Source organism: Emydura macquarii, unplaced genomic scaffold (genome assembly GCF_026122565.2).
Source record: "Emydura macquarii macquarii isolate MOO-44397 ecotype Brisbane River unplaced genomic scaffold, CSIRO-AGI_Emac_v2 contig_2457, whole genome shotgun sequence".
Taxonomy (NCBI): Eukaryota; Metazoa; Chordata; order Testudines; family Chelidae; genus Emydura; species Emydura macquarii.
This window is the reverse complement of record NW_027132594.1, coordinates 1,721,120-1,744,730: the sequence shown is the minus strand read 5'-3', so window position 1 is coordinate 1,744,730 and position 23,611 is coordinate 1,721,120. Positions and strand designations below refer to the sequence as shown.

The 23,611-nt window shown below is 37.9% G+C and overlaps 1 protein-coding gene across 2 annotated transcripts in view; it reads right to left on the bottom strand.

Annotated features, from left to right (window-relative positions):
- STRN (striatin) overlaps positions 1-23,611 on the bottom strand; it is a 95,227-nt gene that overhangs the window by 20,200 nt on the left and 51,416 nt on the right. Inside the window, exons 7-14 of one of the 2 annotated variants that reach the window (XM_067562673.1) lie at positions 22,226-22,361; positions 17,780-17,890; positions 15,380-15,466; positions 14,668-14,811; positions 5,371-5,507; positions 2,554-2,729; positions 1,533-1,580; positions 633-754 (exon numbers count right to left, since the gene is read on the bottom strand). In XM_067562673.1, coding sequence (XP_067418774.1) covers positions 633-754; positions 1,533-1,580; positions 2,554-2,729; positions 5,371-5,507; positions 14,668-14,811; positions 15,380-15,466; positions 17,780-17,890; positions 22,226-22,361 — 961 coding nt within the window. The remainder of the gene's footprint in view (positions 1-632; positions 755-1,532; positions 1,581-2,553; positions 2,730-5,370; positions 5,508-14,667; positions 14,812-15,379; positions 15,467-17,779; positions 17,891-22,225; positions 22,362-23,611) is intronic. The other variant, XM_067562674.1, reaches the window with a different exon arrangement.

The window sequence follows — 23,611 nt, the reverse complement described above, 5'->3', positions numbered from 1 at the left end:
CTTAGAAATGGAAAAACATCCTGATATCTTCATAACATGCAGAGGATGAGAAATGAAAAGATAATTCCATGTACTCCTAGCCTATTCCAAGCTGAAAGTGAACATGTATGACATTAACAGAACCAACAGAAAAAAAAATGAAGTTGCCATTATGCTACCTGAGGGAGAAATTAAACACATAAATTAAGATTAAAATCTCTCAAACTGCCAATAATAGCATGTCAGTGTGCCATTTTAAAAAAGCCAGCTTTCATACCAACCAAACGTGAAACATCATGCTAAGGGATCTCGACATAGCCCTTGCTCTTTGTTAAACTGGCAGGTTTCACCCTTTTACCAGTTGGTAACAATGACCTGTCAATCCAATAACAAAAGCAGCCGTTTACTTATGATTTGTCTACATGATGAGTTAGTGCACAGCAAACCAGCATGCTGTAGGTTCACACTGCGGCTTGCCACATACTAACTCACCATGTAGTCAAACCCTGACACGCTAAAGCCAACAGTTAACTTTTTCTTTCAAATTGTGAATACCGCTATGTAAAACATTTCACAGTGCTGCTTCATCCAACAAAAGTTCAGGTTTTTCTCTAGATACCTCATTTTCACACACGTCTGTGCCAGAAACGTACCATAAGAATCATAGGGGTCAATATTTGGGTTTGTTGTATTCCAGGCCTGGATGAGGCCATCAGTTCCTCCACTGTAACACTGCTCACCATTACTGCTCATTACCACACAGAGCACTGGACCACTGGAAAAAAAATGCACAGAAACCAATGATCAATTCAACTCTTTTCACTGACTACACACACACAAAAATACCTGTTAAATCTGTGTTCAAACAAAATATTTGGCCTTGTGAACTTTTAATTGAGACTCACTAGGTGGATACACTGAAAAAAAGTACTGCACTTTTCAGGTGGTATGTGATACACTTCTTTTGACTTGGGCTAAAAAGATTATCCCACCTCAATGTCCAGTCATATCATTGAGGTTAGACCAAATTTATGATTAAATCAATTGCATGAAGTACAAAAACAGCACTAACGATGTGCCTGTCCCAACAGTTATTAAATATAATTAAGCTGAAATATTTTGCCTGGGAAATTGTACTTTTGAACATCTAAGATGGCTTATAGAAGTTATTTAAGGGATTTTCATGCTTTAAATCACTGCAGACAGCTTCATACTGTACACACATTTAATGGGGAAAAAAATCAAAAGAAAATCCCATACCGCAGTAACAAGCAGAAGACTTCCCTACATTTTCAATATTTATATTTAGTTTTGTCTTTTTAAAATGGTAGCTTTAACAAGCTCCAACTGCAATAAAGACATTCACAATAGATCCAAACACACACATCCAAGTACTTAAAATAGATAACATGGAAATGAAACTCACAAATGAAAAGACTTAGCTGATTTTTTCATACATGCTAGAAATTAATACTTGAAAACTACTTTCAACATAAAAACTGTATTTCTCAGAATACAATAATGTTTCTATCTGTCCATAGGCATATACTTACCTATGTGCTCTGAATGTATATATAGGTTCTACATCAAGAGAGGCACTCCTAAACAAAAGCACAGGAGAGTAGCTTCAGAGTTTATGTTACAGTACACAAGTGTTCCCTGAAATATTTTTTGAAAACCAAGTGCTGAAACAGCTAACGTGTCCAACTGCTGTAAACTCATATGAAAGTGTTCTCCAACCATCTTATATCAATACAGGCAAGATTACTTTTTTTAAACAGCCTAATCATGAGCAAACCTACAACAATCAAACCAAAAAAGAGGGAATAAACTTTCAAGAGACTGTGTGTGTTCTGTGGGCCACATTCTGTGCTGTGCTCAGCCACAAGAAAGAGGGAGGGAGCTGGTTACAGCTCACTGATTCTAAGGCCAGTTACGCCAAAGCCCAAGGGAATTTACAGCAGCTAAGAACATGCTCTAGACTCTGCCAGCTGGTAACCGTCCCTAAGGGACTGCAGGAATACGACTGCAGGAATACACTATGCTCTGGCCAAGTCTCTCCCCACCCATCACACTGGTGACTCTCGGAGGAGTGGCATAGTTACTGCTATTCAAGAAATCCCCAGCAGAGGAGCTACATCCAGACCCAGCAGTCCACAGGGTGCAGAGTGGACCAGGGAATCTGATCTCACATTTGTCCATATTTTTAATCGATAAATACACATATGTGCAGGCACACATGTAACTGATTACAATTAAATACGTCACCACCCTTAAATACATTTTCCTAGTAAAATAACAACAGTATCTATATGATACTACAGCAAATAGAAATCTTATGGTATTTTCATAACAGAGATTAGAGAAGTTATATGGCTTCAGTCTGGCCTTCTTTTAAAATTTGTATCTTACTGATGCCCCCCCCGCACAATGAAGTAAAAAAAGAGGACTCCCATTGACTCCACCTGGAGTTGGATCAAACCCCGAAAGAGCTTTTTTTGGTTGCCACTGCTTCTTTAAATACTTAGTTAAAATGTTTTCACATAAGCAACACCTACATAAGAATAACCTTACTTTTTTGCTGGAGCAGTTTTTTGTAAATTCCACATTTTTAACGTATGGTCCTCTGATGCAGTTATTAAGACTGGTTCAACTGGATGAAAAGCCAGACCTCTTATTCCATCAAAATGACTTCTTAATGTGAACTTGGGGTTCCAGGTCTTCCTCAGTGCATCCTTATTGTTTGCTATCTATTTGGAAATAATACCCGAATTCTATACTTAGTTTTGGGGAGTCACAACAGAAGGAGAAATCAGAATTTTAATCTAGCATTTATGGATTACTTCAAATTGTTACCTTATTTTCATAGCATCATGTCTTTAAACTAACCACTTTAGTTAGTTGTATGAAACACTATGCATAGGAGATAAATATCATTATCCTCATTTTACACTTTACATTACCAAAATGGCCATCTTCAAGAACGAAACAAAAGAAATCCCAAACCACAACATGCAAACAAATATGGGACAAAGTCAGTGAGAGCCAAGAAAGAGTTGATTTCTGGACCACAAGGCAGAACACTAGAAGGCTCCTAAGAAACCACATTGTAAGTGAATGAACAAAAATGAATACCCATTCACAGGAAGGCAGTTATATGCAAAAGCAACTGCCAAATGAACTTTCAGGTCAGAGAAAGGAATGCCAGGCTTCAGCAATGAAAGCCGTTACTCCAAGATGTAAAGTACTGAACAAACAAATGAGAGACGCCAGAGCCTAAATGGAAGCCTGAAGAAAGAAGCAGATAGACTTAAAGTGTAAGCTCTTTCATATGAATGGATTAGAAGACTCCGACAGCACTTTACAAATATCTTAAACTCAAGATTTCAGCAATTAAGAGTCAAGAACCAATGTTACCAAATGAAGGGAAATGGGATCAGAATGTAATGCTTCCCCTCCTTTCCTAAAAGAAAATCACACATGGTTAGCGGAAACAGAGGTGCCCCTGAGCCAAAACTAGGAGATCACACTACCCGATCCAATGAACCTAAACAGAAATGTCCTACCTTGTTGCTAAATCATGACTCACAAACAACAAATTTAATACCTTGCAGAATGTAGTGATGGCTGCTGCTGAAGCACTACTCAATGTCTTTGAATAAGCTGCAGTCAGCTGTGTAACTTGTCTCTGGATGTATACGCCTTTTTGGACTACAGCTTTAAAGGTCTGCATGTTAATTTCTGGAATTTGAAATGGTGGGGATAATTATATTCCAGAATTAAAAAATAAATAAATAAATCACACACAGCCTTAACTCTATGGTAACTTACTACATGTATAGGCAGGTCTGCTGAAAACTAAGGCTCCTCCTTCACACCCTCTATCTGCAAAAGAGCACTGTACTGGGATTGATCTGAGGTTGTCAGATCACTAAGGAAAGAACCCAGAGGCAGATGATTAAAGTAAATAATAGCTGAAATACACTTCCCTAGAAAGATTCTAAAAATACATGAAAAATCTGACACTGGGCTGCAAATCAGCAGTTGTGAGATTCATTAACAGGCATATATAGAAGAAAAAACAGAGGGAGTCATGTATCTCAACATCTTGGTGATGAGCGATATGTACACAGTGGCATGCTGTCACTTATTAAGGTGATTTGACTTTCAATAGTTCTAAGGTCTATGGCATGGCATGCAGACTCCACATGCAGCAGGCCCAAGTCAATTGAATTGAGCTCACAGAGTGTGATGGAGTGACGACCCCACACTCATTCTGCATGGTTTGAGGAAGGCCAGATGGGCCAATCAAGCAGCTAATTAAGGGGGCTCAGATGGACAGGAACAGGTGGGGCCTATAAAGCCAAGGAACTGAAACCAGAAGAGGTTGCTGGGAAAAGGGAGTAGGTAAAAGCTGCAGGCAATTGCTGGGAAGAGGGAGGCAGCTTTGGGCACTGGTAGGCGTAGAAAGAGAAGGGAAATCAGTAGTAGGAAGCAGCCCAGGGATAAAGCAATGAGGCCAAAGAGAAAAGGCCCAGACTGCTGAGTTCAGGGCCCCTAGACTGGAACCTGGAGAAGAGAGCAGGCCTGGGTTTCCCTACCAGCCACTGGGCAAGTGGCAACAAGGCAGTGAGCGAGAGGACTGCCTAGCACTACTGAGGAACTAAACCTTCCCCAAGGGGGGGAGAGAACACGGACAGTGACAGACTGAGGCTGAGCCATGAAGAAGATGCTGTGGTTCCAGAGGCTGTGGGATTTGCTGCAGGTGGACAGAGTGCAAACCGTGGATGGTGTGCAAACCATGCACGGGGGGCGTTGGCCTCAAGCTAAACCCCAAAGTACCAAGAGGAGGCGCCAGTCCAGCAATTAGTGGCATGCCATGTGACACGGAGCTATAAAATTGCAGTGTAGATGTCCAGACTCAGCCTGGAGTCTGGGCACTGGGACCCTCCCCCGTCGCAGGGCCCCCAAGCCCAGACATCTATATTGCAATTTTATAGCTCTGCACCCTGAGCCTGAGTCAGCTGACACAGGCCAGCCACAGGTATTTTATTGTAATGTAGACATACCCCAAGGGTGGGGATCTGAGGAGGCAACTACTAAACATGAAGCACAACAATTATTTTGAGTTAAGAAAGCAGAAGATGCTTAAAAGGGCACTGTTATCTTTCTCTCTTTATTAACGAGAATTATCCTTCGTTTTGCAAATTATGATTATTTTGCCAACCCTTTTCTTTATTTTATATGTTGCACATGTGGGGTTCCTCCTGTAGTCTGTACCCATGTAAAACGTCTGAATTCACTGAGATTCTCTCTCTCACACTCACTCTCACACACTCTCACACAGAGAGGTCAGAACCTCAAATGGTCTACTTTAAAACTACCACTTACATCATAAGTCAGTGAATCTGCCTCATTGGCAACTGTAAGGCCTGCCAATTCTCCAAGACCCAGCTCACTTTCAAGGGCTTCATCTGCTCCCATAATGAATGACTTTCCTGATGTAGGAGGGAATGTTAAAGCTTCCACTGCAAGAAAGAAAAACATGCAAAAATCATAGCTTTATACATACAGTCCTGTGAGTTTTCATGTAAAAACACCTGTTTGTTTCTCCCTGTAAAGTATTGAATTATCTCAATTAATAACCAAGGACAAAAGACATGCATGCATGCAGAAAATACACATATTCCAAAAGAAAACCAAGGCACTTACCAGTAAATGGAGTTCTTTGAATATGTTGCTTTTACAGATCCACACCCTTCGAGTCCATGTGTCTCATGACTGTTGAAAGCAATTAATCACAGGCAAGAAGAGTGTGCTACCATTTACCCATTTCAACCATTTCTAATGCCAAAGTAATAAAGAGGTGCACATTCTCTTCCTCGGTTTTATACAGCATACACAGAGGCTTCAAAGACTCAGAGAAGGAAAGAAGGGAAATGGGGGTTGGTTGAGGCAACATATTCGGAGAACTTTGGGTACTAGAAACCTAGATTTTTCCTGCTTTACACTGCTTCCACAGGTATCTTGGAAATCATAGAGATACATACCTGGAGGAGGGCTGAGTATTTAAATTGGGAGTGTTAACTTACTCTCCCACAAGGAGCATCTGACCTAGCTTTTTAATTAAGAGCAATGTTAGGTAAAAGGAAAAACTGAAGTCTGCAAATTTCAGAGGTGACTGTGTTGTAGATATATTGGAGATGTTATTCATAACACTGGTGGAATTAGCCTTCAGATCACAAGATACTCACCTTTAAGTTAACCGGCATAAAACAGAACAATTAAATTTAGACACCATCTACACCCTAATTAATTTCCCTGTGAAGGTCTCACAAAAAAAACCTTCAAGAAGCCCGGATGACTTATGGAAATTCTAACCTAACAGCCAAGAACTTGCATCACATTCATATTGAAGTATAAAGCTGCTCCAGGAGAACTGAGGTTTAGAAAAGAAAACCAGAGGGAGAGGAACCAGATGCAATGAAAATTAAAGATCATTTTTGTCAAAATCTTCAATTTCTTCGTTGCTCTTAGATTTCCAAAGCTGTGGCTCATACTTTGTTGCCAATTTTTAAAACATTAAAATAAAGAGGTTGCAGCCTTTCCTGGAAGATACTATTCATCTACTTATTCAGTCATGCTTCTGCTGTCTTCAGGTTAGGCTGTTGCTTTGCCCTCTATCCTTGAGGACTAGTTGGAATCTTCATCTACAGTACACTACGTTGCAGCCCATTGCTTACAAAAATGGGTCAGCAAGAGCTAATTATGCCTGTGCTCAGTTAACTCCACTGGATTGACATTTGCTTCGAGATGTAATTCAATGTATTGGTTCAAATTTACTACAAAAATCCATATGTAGTTTGGGAATAGCTGCCTTCATGTCTTCACCACTGTTGATTAGATACTTTTGCTACTAGTGTCAAGTTAGGCTTTTTAGGGATTTAACGTAGGACACTTAGGACACACTCAGTGGAGGATCACTGCCACTGTATCTTGCTCTTTCAGGTTTCTCACCAGAACCTGAGTTCAAAGATCTTCAGAGTGTGGGATGAGATGCATCTTTATGATAAAGTATTTGCTCAACCATGGCAATCACTGGGTTATAACTGGAATGATATGGTTAAACACATACACTTAAAACACTTCTCAAATGTTACAGTATAAAAGGTGCAAAGAAAAAACTTGTGGGTAGTTTAGATGCTATTTTTAATCTTTGTAATGTTAAAGAGATGGGTATACAAAAGGAGAGGTTACTTACCCTGCACGGTAACTAGAGTTCAAAGTATTTGTTCTATGGGTGTGCTACTTAAGTGCGCATAAACTCTATGCACCTTTGATCAGAGATCTTTGATAGTAGTGCTCATTTGGTCCACACATGCGTCCTAGCCATATTCATGCCCCATATTTAGGGTATACAGGGCAGTGTCAGATGAACTGCCCTCAGTTCCTTCTCTACCACTAAGTCCTGCAAAGCAAAGGCTCTAAGGCAGAAGGGAAGAGCAAGTAGTGGAGCACTCATAGGTTTAAACATCTTGAACTCCAGTTACCAGAGTAACTAACTTCTCCTTCTCCATCAAGTAACGTCCCTATGCTCCAGACCAGGTGACTCCTCAGCAATACTTTATAAAGGAGGTGGGTGCTTTGGAGCATGGCCTCACGCTGTTCGCAGAACTGCAGTCCCAAAGGCAGCACCTGCCCCAGAGACATGTTCAAAGGCATAGCATTCTGATAAGGTGTAGGCTCAAGTCCATGAAGCTTTGCATATTTCATCAATAGATACATTCTTCAGCAAGACTAGAGAAGTAGACTGAGATCTGGTGGCATGAGCTACAACCCTAGAAGGAGGTTGAACATTAGCAGCATCATATCAGAAGTTGATATAATTGGAACTTCACTTAGAGTATTTAGGAAGAAACAGGAGCCCCTTTAATTCTGTCCACAAAAGAGAAAGCCTGGGAGAGGCCCTGAAGGGTTTTAGTCATTTCCAAATAAAAAAAACCAATGTTCTCCTGATATCTAAGGCGTGTAGAGCAGCTTCTTCGCTAGTCTGATGAGGTTTAGGATGAAACACTGGCAACTGAATAACCTGACTGATATAAAAGTCTGAGGTTATGCTGGGTTTAAAAAAAAAAAAAAAAAAAAAAAAAAAGGGTGTGTAGCCAGAGTCATACCCTTTCTTTATAGAAAACTGTGTAAAAGGGGACCAATCATTAAGATGCCAAGCTCACCAATTCTGCTAGTGGAGGTGATAGCCACTAAAAATGCAGTCTTCACAGAGACAAGTAAAGAAAAGCACACTTAGCTAGTGACTCAAAGGGAGGCTTTATCAGAAAGCTGAGGATCAAATTCAAGTCCTACACAGGAGTGGATTCTAAGACGTGAAAAAAGGCTAGCCAATCCTTTGATGCACCTGGAAGCAATGGGGTGAGCAAACACTGAAAGCCAATCAACAGGGGAATGGAAAACTGTGATAGCTGTTAAATAAACTTTAACAGAACTCAGAAGCCTGTATTCTTCAAACTCAACAGGTAACCTAAGCCCGTAGTTCTCAACCTTTCCAAACTACTGTACCCTTTTCAGGAATCTGATCTGTATTGTGTACCTCAAATTTCACCTCACAAACTACTTGCTTACAAAATCAGACATAAAAATAGTGTGCTGTGACACTCTATTACTGAAAAATTGCTTAATTTCCCACTTTTACCATATAATTATAAAAATAAAATGATTGGAATATAAATATTGCATTTACATTTCCGCATATTATATAGAACAGTATAAAACAAGTCATTGTTTGTATGAAATTTTAGTTTTTACTGACTCTGCTAGTGCTTTTCATGTAGCCTGTTGTAAAACTAGGCATATATCTAGATGAGCTGACATAACCCCTGGAAGACATCTGCATACCTCTGGATGAGAACCACTGATCTAAGCCATCCAAAAGGAAAGACTCAACTGGAGATGAAAGTGATTCCACCATTGGTTTATTTCTGCTGGTAAGTTTTTCCAGTTGATGTTTTTCTGCTAGTCAACAAAACCTCTTGTACCTCTCTTGAACAGAAGACCTCTACCCCAGAGAACCATCTAAAAACCAAGCCCTGAGCTGCTGTGTATTCAAGCTGGGATGAGTTCTTGAGTCAGCAGGTCGGGAATGGTTGTAAGCTGTGGTGAGATGGGAGGTGAATCAGGCAGGGGAACCACATTTCCTTTGGCCAAATCAGTGCAATTAGGATGACCGTAGCTCTGTCCTGCTTGATTTTGTTTAGTACTCTGAGGAGCAACAGTAATGTAGGATAGGTTGAGGAGATTCCTTGACCAGAAGATGAGGAAGGCATCTGCCAGAGATTGATGGTCTACACTCTTTTTTGATCAGAACCTTCAATACCCTCTGTTGATGGCATTGGTGAAGAGATCTACTTCTGGAAAATCCCAGGTGAGACATATATACTCAAGAATGAGGTATTTGATTCCCACTCATAGTCCTAGCAGAAGCGTTTGCTTGAGCCATTGGATATAGTGTTCTAAAGACCCAGTAAGTATGAGGCTGAGATGAAAATCCGACAGGTTATGTGCCACTTCCATCATTTTACTGCTTCTGCACAAAGGGAAGGGGATCTTGCACCTCATTGAAAATTTATATAGTGCATGCTGGCTCTGTTATCTGTTGACAGATTAGGCCTTGATAATGGGAAGCAAATGTCTGCAGGCAAATCTAACTGATCTGAGTTCCAAGTTAAGCAGATTCTTGGGCCATCCATTTGCCTTGGTACACATCCGAAGATGAGCTTCCTACCCTATGAAAATGCATCATACTATGGAGGTAGTCAAGCAGAGAAAGTGAAGGGAACACCATCACAGAACTTGTTTAGGTCTTTCCATCAACAAAGCATTTGTCGATTCCTCATCAGGTTCTACACTAATTTGTTCAGACTGTGCTTGTTGGACGCATAACCAGTTCTTAACCATCCTTGGAAGCAGTGTAGATGCAACCTAGTATGAAGTGCGACAAATGTGCAGGCTGCCATATGATCTAGGAGCTGCAGACAACTTGTGACTCTTTGCGGACTTATTTGAACCTGCAAAATCAGATTTGATATTGTCAAACCTGTCAGTTGATATGTAAATGTGTGGCATCTAAGGTGGCTTTTTATAAACTCTATTCACTGAACTGGTGTCAAAATGGACTTGTCTTTGTTGAGCTGAAGTCCTAGCTTGTTGAATAGGGTCATAGCTTTCCTCGCTGTGGAAAGAACTTTGTTGTGCCAATGGCCCATGACAAGTCAATTGTCAAGATAGCAGAAATCAATTATTCTTGATTGTTGATTCAAGGGCCTTCATAAAGACTCAGGGGGCAGTAAAAAGCCTGAATCAGAGAAAGTCATCCAAGAGCACTACCAGTATCACAATCAAGTGCAAAAAGCTCTTGTGAGATGGATGCATCGTAATATGAAAATGTATCCTGTAGGTCGAGGGCTGAAGACCCATCCTGCAGATCTAGAGATGGTATTATAGCTATGAGTGTCACCCTCCTGAACTTCTGTGTTTTGATGAAAATGTTCAACAACTTGAGATCTAAGATGGATCTCCATACACCCTTCTTTTTGGGAACCAGAAATTACTTGGAATAGAACCCCTTTTCCTCTCTCTTTGGCAGGAACCGGGACAATGGACTCCTATATGGAGAAGGAATCGGACTTCCTGTTTCAGCAGATGTTCGTGAAATGTGTCCCTGAAAAAGCATGAGGAAGGAGGGTGGGGTGGGGGAATGGAGGTGAAATGGATGGAACAGTCCTATGTTACGACTTTCAAAATCCATTGGTCAGAAGTAATCTTCTATGAAGATTGAAAATGGAAGAGATGATCCCCAAATAATGGGAGAGAGCAAAATATTCCAGCTTTTGATCCAGAAGGTGGGAAAGTTCTTTACCCTTGACCAAAACATCAACAAAAACACTTAGATGAGGAAGGCTGAGTAGTGGTGGTTACTGTGGTGGAGGATGGTTCTCTCTTCTGGAAATTAGGTCTCTTCTTAGGTAGTTCCAAAGTCTATGATAAGCAAGGAATTGGGCTGTGCATGATCTCTGCACCATGTTTGATCTGCTGAATATCTCCTTTTATTTGCAGGCACGTAGGATACTGAGGGAGCAGACAGTAGCTCTCACATCTCTGAGAGAATGCAACAATCCATCGGTGAACTCACTGAAGAGCTTAAGCCCCACACTGTTTTAGATCTCCATATGGAGCCCTGAGGATTGCACACAGCAATCATGACATGACAGTCATTGTAGAAACAGAGTGGGCTGCCATGTTGGCCACATCTAGGGAGGACTGTAACAAAGTCCTGGCTAATAAATGACCTTCAGCAATGATCATCTGAAATTGCTCTCATTAGTTCTTTTATTTATATCTGACTCAGGAACAAATTTCTCATAGCTGGTGTAGTTATATTTTGCAATCAGTGCCTGGTAATTGTCAATTTTAAATTGTAACAAAGCAGAAGAGTGACTTTTTTGGCCAAAAAGATATCTAGGCATTTATGGTCCCTATAATGTGGAATAGCCTTTGAATGGTGTTGTCTACTTTGTTCATGCACAGCATCCACTACCAAGGAATTGAGGACTAGGTGTGTCAACAAAAACTTGGAATCTTTAGCAGGAACATAGTTTTTTCTTTTACCTGCCCTCTTACAACTTAGAGGTATGGGAGCTAAGGTTTGCCAAATTGTTTTAGCAGGTTCAAGTGGGACTTTGTTTATAGGTAAGGCTATTCGACCAGAAGTGGCAACACAGAGTATGTCCAAGTGTTGTGCTGGGTCTCCTGAACCTCCTCTAAGGGGATTCTGGAGAGAGTCAGCAATTCTCTTTTTGAGCTTCTGGAAGTGCTTAAAATCTCCAAATATGATGGAGGAGGAGGCATCACTGCCTCATGAGGAAGAAACGTTAGTCTGAAGAGTAGATAGGGACAGATGAGGCCCTAGTACCAAGAGTCTTTTCATAACTGTCAGAAGAGGGGACTCCTGTTCATCCAAGACAAATAAGTCCTTGGAGAATCTAAAATCCTGTGGTACCAGGTGGTTCTGCGCAGAACTCAGGCGAGGTTCTGTGACGAGAGGAGATGGAACTGAGGATGACCATGGCTTTGATAGCACTGATCGATCAGTTTGCAATGCTGACTTGGATATTGCAGGCAATGTGGAAGCAGGATCCACAGTATTGGGTACCACAAGACTTATGTTTCTGAAGCCTTAGCTGAGGGGCCCTTGGTATCAGGAAAGCTTGGGAGCCTCAGCAGTACCCTTTCTGGGATGTAAGGTCTCCAAACCACCAACTTCTCTTTGAGGGGATCTGGAGTTCTTCTTTCTGGAAGTCTTGATGCCATCCTCTGTGGTTCTCCTCCCAAGAAGAACTAGTGGGTGAATGGGCTGCGGAGGTTGATGGGGCTCTATGCTAATGGAAGACTTCTATACCTGGAGATAGAAGGGGTATCCAGACCTGCTTAATCTCCATATTTTTTCTAGACCTACTCTTGAACCCTGAACAACTTTTACACTTGAATAAGACATAGGTGTCCTCTAAGCTGCAGACACAGAGACAGTGACCATCAATAACTGGGACAGAATCCCAGCAAGTGAGACAATGTTTAAATCCAGGGTATTTAGGCATAACCCAAGGATAATATCCTTCAAAGGAGGAAAGCACACCCTTCCTGGGGCAGGATGGGGAGAAATGAGGAATCTCTTAAAGAAGTTCCCTCAAAACAAACAAAAAAAAAAAAAACCAAATCAATCCAAAAAAAAACAACCCCTAACACAAGTTGTAAAAACTAAAAAAGGGGGCTAAAGTAAGCTCTAAACAAAGTAAAATGAGAAGCTATTTCCTAAGAAAAAGGTAACTATGAAGCAGGCCTAGGCAGCTGAGAAGGAACTAAAGGCTGTATACTGCTTATATACCCTCAGTATGGGGCATGAAGAGAGTTAAAGCTCCCAGGTGGATTGCAAGGGCAAGGAAACTTAGAAAACCAATGTTTGAACAGCGCTTAGTGATTGTAAGTTCTGTTGACAGACAGAAGAAAACATGAACTGAACTAAACTATCTTTTCTCACCAAATTCAAGCTTTTTGTACTCTGCTTCTAGACTCTGCACAACTTTAACTCTACCCAAATTTCTGCTTTTTAATCATTAACATCTCTTCTTCTTTGCTCTACTAATAAGCTGATGAATGAATTGCCAATCTCCTTTCTCTCAATTGCATTCCTAACTTAGTTAATATTTTGTCATATGTATAGTTTAAATTTTTTTTTAAATGAATGTTAAACTGTTACATTTTTAATAAAATTTCACCAATGAAAAATAAAGTGACTGACTTCTTTCGGTTTTGCCTTTTTCATAAACTAGTCAGATGTTCTCAATTACAAAATATATATTTTGAAAGAAAATGAATATGGAAAGCTCTCACACTGTATTTTTCTGCCAGCAATGAGGAATTTGTGGGATGATGGGAAATGCTCAACACAAAAAAATAATTCCCCCACATTTCAGTGTTGCTAAGTTACCATTTTTCTTTTTAAAACATCTCTCTAAACATGTGGGAGGTTGAACTATTATGCTCTGCAGTAGTTATATCACATGGAACTCTTTTTTTAATCTGAATCTCTCTTGTAATTTGGCCAGCCTAATTTATTACCTCTTTCTGGAAGAGATATGGCTTATTAGCCAAAATCATGTTTTGCTCATATCTCTAATCATATTTAGCAACCTTTTGAGCACGAATCATATTCTTCATATAAATTAATACATCACAAAAGGCACTTTTATGCTTATTTTATTATTTTGTATATCATTAAAATAATTGAAATACTGAAGCTAAACACTGCAATTAACAATTTATAAGTCTAGTGTTTGTGAAGGCAAGTGTTGTCTACCAAATCAGAGACTGTGCACAGCATATTAGGGCTTTCCACTCTGACTCTATCTCACTAAAAATTTTAGATACAGACACCACTATGAAATTTAGGAAATGGGCAACCAACCTGAGCAAAGTTGCTGTCTGTCGTTCCTCTGTGATTTTGGACTCAGTCACTCTGTGTTTCCATGTTAGACACACCCTTTAGGTTAGCTGCAGAGTTTGTTCCTTATCACTGTACTCAAATATTATAAAATGATACATATGTCTTATGTATAATCCTACATGGGCAAAGAATGGTTTTGTGGTTAAGGCCTGGAAGATCTGTGTTCCATACCTGACTCTTCCAGACTTCTAGTGTAAACATGTGCAAGTGACTTAGGGCCTGACAGAAAGCCCAGAGAAATCTACTGCAGTCTTTCCACTGATCTCAAAAAAATTTTAGATCAAGACTTTACATCTCTCTCTAAATTTCTCCATAAGGATAGAAGAAGGGGATAATGCTTATCTACCTCAAGGGTATGATGATGCTAAATGAATATTGAGCTGGCATCTTTTTTTAAACTTTCTGGAAGTGACAGTTCTTTAAAATTAATAAGTATCTTCCCACAAAGGGAGGAGTAATGAAACATATCCTTCAAATTTCTCCCTGAATTAGGTTCAACATTTTTAAACTTCAATTATTATTATTAATGTGCTTTAAAGGTGTAAGATGGAAAGTGCTCTGTAATAATAATAATAATAATGAATATGCATACATATACACAAACACTGAATACTTGCCTTCATCTGTCCTGCTTATCTCATGTTCAATAAGCCTTGAGCTACTCGGCCTAGAAGGTGATGCAACAGATGGCTGTAAGGAAGGTAGATCATCAACATCTCTCAAGTTTGCAAGCATGTCTTGCAGCTTTGACCTGTTAGGCCCTAACCAAGAAAAACAAAAAAGTGAAATGACTTATGTAAACATAATTCATGGGAATGCTATATATCACATGAAACGTTAAAGCAAGACAAGCAACAATGGATCCTATCTTTGATTATGACATTACCTAATAAACATCAGTAATGAGCGCCTATTTCCAGCAGTAACTAATCTTCCAGCATGAAATGAACTTCTTGAAAAAGAAAGTGATGGAAGCAAGTGAGAATTTTTCCCCCACTTTTATGAACTCACCCTGCTATTTGCATGAAAAAGTTAAATGCCTTCAATTGACTCATACCAACAAAATGATTGGTCAAACAAAATATTTTATTGCTTTCCAAAAATCATTGCAAACATTTGTGAATTATTTTAAAATTTGTGCAGATGCTTTGTGCAGTATATTCTTTAAATAATTTGTGAATATTTTAAAATTATTTGTGCAGTAGTGTATATTTGTGATGCTACATAATCTAAACAGTTGTTATATTAAAAAAATAAATCAAACTGGATTCATCAGCTTACTTCTTGAAGCTACATGTAGTGAAGACCCATGCCCTTCTTGACACTTACCTGTGGTTTGCTCCATCATTTTCCCACATCCCTGTTTTGACTGTTTTATATAGGATTGTGGCTGAAACATATCTTCGGTAGTTTTTCCTGTTGTAAGTTTAATTAAGAATGGGAAAATATCTTACCCATAGTCCATTATGGTTTTTCCTAGACCAGTAAATAATACAGCTATTTTTAAGTAGCTTTAACACAGAAGTGTATTCTAATATATGTATGATCTTATTACACTACTTCACAGGAATTTTTACTACAGCCTTGCAAAATCATTATAAATGTATTAGTCTAGTTACAAGTTCTATTTTGCCCACCCTTACCATAATGATAATGAAGAAACTAAATGGTATTTTAGTTGTCTGTTACAAAACATTACTTGAGTCAGGCAAAGAGTGAATAGGATTTTGCAAGATTGTTTTAATACAGTATCTGATTTTATAGAAATACATCAGTTTATTGAACAGTTTTTATCTCTGAATACTCCTCTATGACTTCATACATCTCAATATTAAGACATTTTTAGTCTTTTTATTTTTCCCCCTCCAAAATTTCCTTCCTCACACATTTCTTCTCTTAAGATCATGAACAGGTGATAAAATCGGGAGCAACCTGTTATCTTCTGCACTGATGCCCTTCCAACGATGGATTGTCAATGGAAAGATGCTTGATTTCTGTATTGGAGTAAACCCCACTTGGTTGCCCCCAGATCAAAACTCCATCCAAAAACCAAGTTACTGTACATGTAACTACAATACTCTCATGAACTCAAAGTGTCAAAATGCAGTCTTGCATCAGGCACTTTGCTCATTAAACATATAAATGAAAGTTCCAATGACAGCTGCGTCTAAATAATTACTACAATTTGATCATCAATCTATATACCCAATATCTGATTGAGAAATGCATTCATTTCAATTTATTTCTTAATTAAAATATTTCTAGTGAGTTAGCGCTATACAACTTTGGCCTTGCACTGTATGCTATATGCATGTACTATGACATCAGAGACCAGAAGTCTCTAAAATAATTTTCTGTGTATTTCTATTGTATGAAACTCTCTATTTTAAATTACAAAGAAATTCAAAATTTATTTGGTGAAACTAACATTTTTTGTGGCGGCAGCTCAACTCCTTGCCAGGCTTGCATTTCTTCAGGTACCTCAGTACCTTAAGTAATTCCAACCAAAGAATATACAATTCTTTCAAATGTCATTCATATCAGCATAGGTATTTAGAGTACATACTGATTAGCTTAGAGAAAATAACAATGGAGGTTTAGCCTCTATGTGCTATATTTGATACTATGATCTCAGAAGAGCTAATATTTACTGAACTGCAACCAATCACATTTAGAATCTACTAAATGCAGAAAAACAACAAAATGAGGCAACCTTGAAATAATGATGTAGAGGAGCTGGCATCTTTTTATAAACATGTTGGAAGTGACAGTTCTTTAAAATTAATAAGCATCTTCCCACAAAGGGAGGAGTAATGAAACATATCCTTCAAATTTCTACCTGAATTAGGTGCAATAATTTTAAACTTCAGATATTCCCACAAGAATTCTCAATACAGATGTATGTTTGAAATAGTTATGATTTCCATTTTAAACATTTAACTTGACTCTGAAAGGCGTACAATATTTATTTTATTGAACACAGGTTTCACATAATGGATTTGTGTTTCAGGAGATGCAACAGAGAAAGGTATCATGAACAGGGCTAGAAATTGTATTTCTGATACCCATCACAGCTGTTTGCTTAGAATTCAAACAACACCCACTACAAATATTAATTCCACAGGTAAAATGGTAGTTGATAAATAAGGACTGACTTAAAGGTTGTAGATAAGATTTATTTTCCATTTCGAGCCCTGCATAGGGAATGATGAGGAGAGCATGACTTGCATGTTGTGAATATTAAGTACAAACAGGGGTAGAAATTAACTTGTTTCTCCCTCTGTCAGCTAACAAATAATATAGAGTTTGTTTTTTTTTATTTATCAAACTCCAAAAACAGGTCTTATAAAACTGGCAAGTTTTCAACTGAGAGAGTTCTGACATTTTCTTAATTAAAATATACAGTTATATGAAATTTAAATACATTGATACTTTATTTGTCTGTATATCACCACTGATTGCTACATAGTCCATGTCCAGCATAATCACTTTGAAGTTATCCAACACTAGACTGGGAAAAGTTATATCCCAGTCAGCATCTTCCTACTTTCTCAGGCAACTGGACGACTATCATTAATTTCAACCCCCGAGCACTGGCGAACAGGAAAGCAGTCAGGAGTGGCAAAGTAAAAGAGTAAGTAGTTTTAGGAAAACATTGAAAAAAAGATAGAATTAGGGGTATGAAAGAGGTGGGATTTATGATTTTAAGGAGCAATGTTTTCCACTTACTCTTCACCCCCTTTTTTCCCTTGCGCTCCTTTTTGTATTGTTCCTTGAGTTTGGTTATTACTCCCTGGTCCACATTCCAAGCTTCAGGCATAAGACACTGGTCTTCCTTTTCTAAATAAAGTAAAACAAATGAAACATCTTTTTCAACAATATGTCACTAAATAGTTTTCACTGAAGGAGGTAGAAGCTGTTGTCAATCTTTATTTATACATTTAAAATACACAAATAGCTCAGGGGTTGCAAACTGTGATACTACCTAATCACCCCTACTTTCACTTGCTCAGAATTTCTTAAAAATCATTTTGTGATGAAATTTCAAATGCCTAATCTCTGTACCATAATAAGTTACTGTTCATAGAAAAATGTTTGTCATTTTTTGTTTTGTTTTCCCTCTACTAACAAGCAGTTAATATTTTTTCTGATTTTATTTTTTTTCCAGATAAATAATTATATTCACAAATATATGTTACATTACTAATCCAACCTAACACTTACAGCATGGGTGTAAACAGTTGTATCTAGAATTGAAACGGCTAAACAGTCATATTTCATAGTTTATTCAAAAATGTTTAAATTAAGTTGTTTAAACAGTTTAATTTACATTTCACCAGGGTTTTTATAAATAATTTTAAACATGAAAAGTGCATTCAATTTAAAGAGAGACTGGAAAAGTTTGAGGACATTACAGCCAGACAAAGGATGCAGTACATCTAGTTTTGGAAGCCTGCATTTTATAACTAAACTCTACTAAACGCCTGCAACATCTGGAGTTAAGTCACTGATTCTCAGTTTCCCCCATTGTACAACAAGGAAAATAACACTTACCTATATTTGTAAAGTATTTCAGATACTTGAATTAAAGGTGATATGTAGATACAAATATTAAAATCATTTACACAGCATACCAAAGACTGTACTTAGGCAGTTTACTATAATATACAACTTGGAGCTGATTAATATCATTTATCATTTATGTATTTTTACATTACAACTGTGGATTTTTTAAATTATATTAAAGCTTTATTTTCCTCATTAAAATTTATCATGTTCCATCAATATTTAATATAAAGTTTACTCCTTAAGCCTAAAACTCGGAAAGTGTCCCCTCTTTTAAAAAAATTAATTGGTAAATTATTCTCCTTATAGTTCAATACAGATCATTTGGCTATGACTGGTCTGTCATTTAAACAGCTCTTCCAGAACTAATGTGCACATTGAAAACCCACATGAAAAGTATTTAATTGTGTATACAGTGGTAATTTATCTAGTTTCAAATTCTGACATTTAAATTAATAAAAACACGCAATGATTCAGTCAATAAGTTCATGCGCATCCTAGTACAAATCTGTGGAAAGCAAGATTTCTAACTGAATGCAGACCATCACATATTCAGCTATAATAGAATACAAAGCTATATTTCCTCAAAGATCTAGAGTCAACTAACAAAAGCCAACCTGCTCGAAGGTTAAGTGGCATTTTTTCCTCCGTTAAAGTGTGAAATGAAGGAGGCATACCCTAAAATTAAATCTCAGATTTTGTCCGTTAAAACCAAGTTTTAAAAAAGTTAGCCCATGTAGCATTTTCTGTTTTCATTTTTATTTATTAAGCATATTATCTAACTGATGGCCATTACAGTCTATGGCCACTACAGTATTCTTAAAATATTAGATGCATGACAAATAAAAAACCAGTAAGGCCACTAACAGAGCAGTAATATAAGGAATGAGCGATTACTGAAAGAAAATAAATGGTTGCTCACTCCTTTGGAGAGTGTATTCTAAAGATGCTCTGCAGATACTGCTTCAGACTATTCAGAAGTGATGCTGACAGTTGTATTTAGCTGCCTTGGTCCAACAAAATGATAGGTACAATAAGATGTATAGCTGAGCAATGTTTGAGGGCTGATTTCACATCAATATGAGGTGAAGACATTAACACATTCCTGGAGGAAGTATTTATAAATTCTAATAAACTGAAGGAGACTGACACAGTGGACTTGGATAGAACAAGGATATAAAAAAAACCAGTGATCACAAATGAATCACATCAATGGGTGACATTAATTCAGGAAACAAATAGTTGAGGTAAGCATTAACTATTTTTGGAACCAGTCCAAAAAAAGAAGAAATATCAATAGTTAAAAAAAAGTTCCTAGGGAAGAGGCTAAAATATTATGGGCCATCAATGGCCCGAGTCAAGTCTATTTGACCCATGTCAAAAGGTCTGAGGGAGGAAAAGGAGGGTGTATCAGCTTTCTCCACAGCATAGTTCTTCCCCACTCTCTGCAAGTCTGTGGATTTGCTGGGGCTAGAAAGTAAGAAACATCCTCCATATCAGCACTGGAGACATTCCCAGAAGTGTAATACAGTCAGAGACAGAATAAAAACTGATCATGAAATGTAAAAATGAAGGGGCAGGGCAGTTTTGTTTGTGGACAGCAGGCCACCATTTCTGAGATCAGGAGAGAAGTTTCAGCTAATCATGCTTTTCTTCCCCAGATTGAAGATGGAATTTCTGCTCTCCTTTGGCAATAAATGTTTAGAAGTATGCAGGACATAGATGACAAAGTTGTCAGCAAACTAATTTTCTAAGGCACGCCTCTGATAATACACACTTACATACCTCCTACATGTACTGTACATCATATTTAATCACAACTTACAAAGCGGATTTTGAACTAGTATGTAAATGCTTTTTAGTTTACAGATCACAGATCTGATCAACTCTACAGGCTCTCAAAAGTAGTCAAGTCATGGCATTTCATTGTACCTGTTTAATAAATTACTATTAAAAATGCTTGGGAATTTTTTTTTTGTAAAAAAATGTACTGTTCAGAAAGCAATTTGTAAAGAACTTTGCCATCTGTTTCCCCTACTCCAAATACATTAAGTCATAAGACACTATTACATTTAAGTTTTAATTTCATTCAAATCAAATAAGTATCTTAAACTCATAAGGGATTTTTAATGACATATTGTGGCAGCTTATGGTGACATACCACAATAACTGTAATTATAAGCTATGATATAAATAATGAAAAAACCTCATTTGGGTATAGTTTTAAAGGGACGGAAAACATACAACTATAAAAGAAATTAGATGGAAAACATACAACTATAAAGGAAATTAACATTTTCCATAACGAACTTTTTTTTTTTTGGAAAGTAAATCATTTGTAAATCCGTACTGAGCTATCAATGTTATTAAGAATTTATTTAACATCTAAAATTAAACAGGACTTCTTACTGATAAACTCAACCTGATCACATTTCAGTGGCCCAAGTGATAGATACCGTATGCTCAGAAAGCAGAAGAGATGAAGATTTAATTATAAAGAAAGCAAAGACCAGTATGCCTTTCGAGAACTATTTGTGGGGAAGAATCATTGTCCTTTTAATTACTTAAGAGAATTCCTGTAGCAATATTTAAAGGTATTGTAATTTGATCCCGTTAAATATGTGGTGCACAGTTCCCAAAAGTAACTATTTAGTGTCCAATCCCAAGCCATGTCTTCAGTTAAATGGAGCCTATAAAAGTTGGATGGCCCACGAGATTCACAGTTTCTATTGCTTATTGTACATTGATGGTTACTGCAAGCCTGAAGCTCAAGTAAAGCTTGCTGCTTTCCTGTAACCAGTTATTGAGTGGTGAGAGGTAGAGATATGCATTGGGCTACAAGGGAGGCTTGGGAAGCTCTTGTCCTCTCACCAGCAAAGTTAACTGCAGCCTTTCTGCCTCCTTCCCTTTTATATACCAGGCCAAATACCCTCAGAATCCATCAGCTTGGCATGCAGCTAGTTTATGTAGTGTGCTGGGGCTTAAGTACTAGATTCTTCAAAGTAAACTGGGTTCTGATAATGTGGGCTGCAAGACATTAACCTGAACCACATATAACTAGACAATAGTTTATGAAATTTCCCTTTCTAACTAAATAGGATTTACATATATACCTGCTATCTTCTCAAAGGAATTTGCACAAACTGGATAGACCAAACTGCTCAAACTGCTGATATTTGAATGGAAAAAAATAATTAAACCTTTATAATTCACATTGCTTTCTGTATCAAAGTGAGAGAAAGGGGAGATTAATAACTTCTCGTATTCATGTTCACAATCTGAAAAAATCAGCATTTTATAGAGCTCCAATAGTTTGGATAGATGGAAAAGGTATTGAAACTCCCATAAGATTATTAACACTATATTTATTTGCATTATTACTTAAAATAGACAAACTGATCAATAATATGACTGTCTTAAGAATCTATGCATAAAACTGGATACAGAAAAGTAACAATATCCTAGTCTCTCAGTAACAGGATCTCAGTCTATCACCAGAAGAGTTATAGTAGGGCTCCTTTAAAGATGACATCTTGGCAAAAATATCGTTCAGTTTTTGTGCTTAACCCATAGTCTGTTTTTTTGGTGTGATCCACTAAGCTCCCTTACCCCAGTCTGTTCCATCTCCTGAACTTCTAGATTCTCCATCTCCTTCATCTGATGCAACCAAGAAGTCAAACTCTTTCAAAGCTTCTTCTGTATCTCTATCTTCACTGCTATCAGACAGCACTCTTCTCCTCACCATCTAAATAAAAAGAAAAAAAAATCTACATTAGACTAAAAATACAACTTTGTATCTAGCCATACTATTTGCTTTCACACGTGGAACTAACAAAGTTAGAACAGAGGCAGGAAAAAATTAAACACCGGGTTCCAATATTTTGGCTGGGAAGAACAGAACAAAATGAACACATTTAATTTGTCCAAATTGTAAACCTAAATGAAAGTCATATATTCCAAATTTAGAAAAGTAGGCACAAACTGGTTTCTCAAAGACAAAAGGCAAATTGATGCCTCAGCCATGTGTCAATAAAATCAAATGGACCATCACCTGGTTAATCAGACATTCTTTGGCAGGAAAAAGGGTCAGCGAGAAATTTACATCTTGGCAAAGAAATAGTTGGACATTCCCATCCCACTGATATAAAAAGGGGAACAGATGCCCCAAATCATCTCTCTTTCTCCATGTCTACACACGGCATGACCATCACTTGAAGGACAATTAAATTAATATTGAACTGGTGGAGGGGTCCTGGCTGAAAGGATTCCAGTCAGTAAGACTGCTAAAGCATGGGGTGAGAGAAACCTTTGCTTTGAATTCATTTAGCTTGTTACGTTAGGTATTAAATGTGCTTTATCTTGTATCTACTTGTAACCAATTCTAACTTTTATGCCTCATTACTTGTAATCACTTAAAATCTATCTTTCAGTAGTTAATAAACTTATTTTATTGTTTTATCTAAACCAGTGTGTGTTTGGATTGAAGTGTTTCGGAATCTTCATTTAGGATAACAAGATTTGTAAGTATCATTTTCTATTCAAGAAATGATGGACTTTATATGACCTTGTATCATCCAAGAGGGCACTAGGCAGTACAAGACACACATTTCGGGGGGGAAAGTCTGGAACTGGGAGTCGGTTGGTGTTGTTCTGTAATGCAGTTCAGAAGTGGCTGGCTATAGCACTCATACAATATAACTGGGAATGATTTAAATGCTGGAGTCTCTGTGAGAGCAGACTAGGAGTAGTTGCTCTCACAGCGAAGCAGCGTAAGAGGAACCCCAGGCTGGAGAATTGAAGGGAAAACTGTTCAGATGTACCCTGGGTAACGTTACAACAAGTTTCTTGCATATAAACATACATGCAAGAATTTTAGGCCAGAATAAATGCATAGTGGTTGGCTTTAACAGGAGTGCAAAGAGTGCATGCAGCACTTTACAAATGAAGCAAGAGAAGCAAGTATCAACGGCCAGACTGGCTTTACTTTTCTGAAAA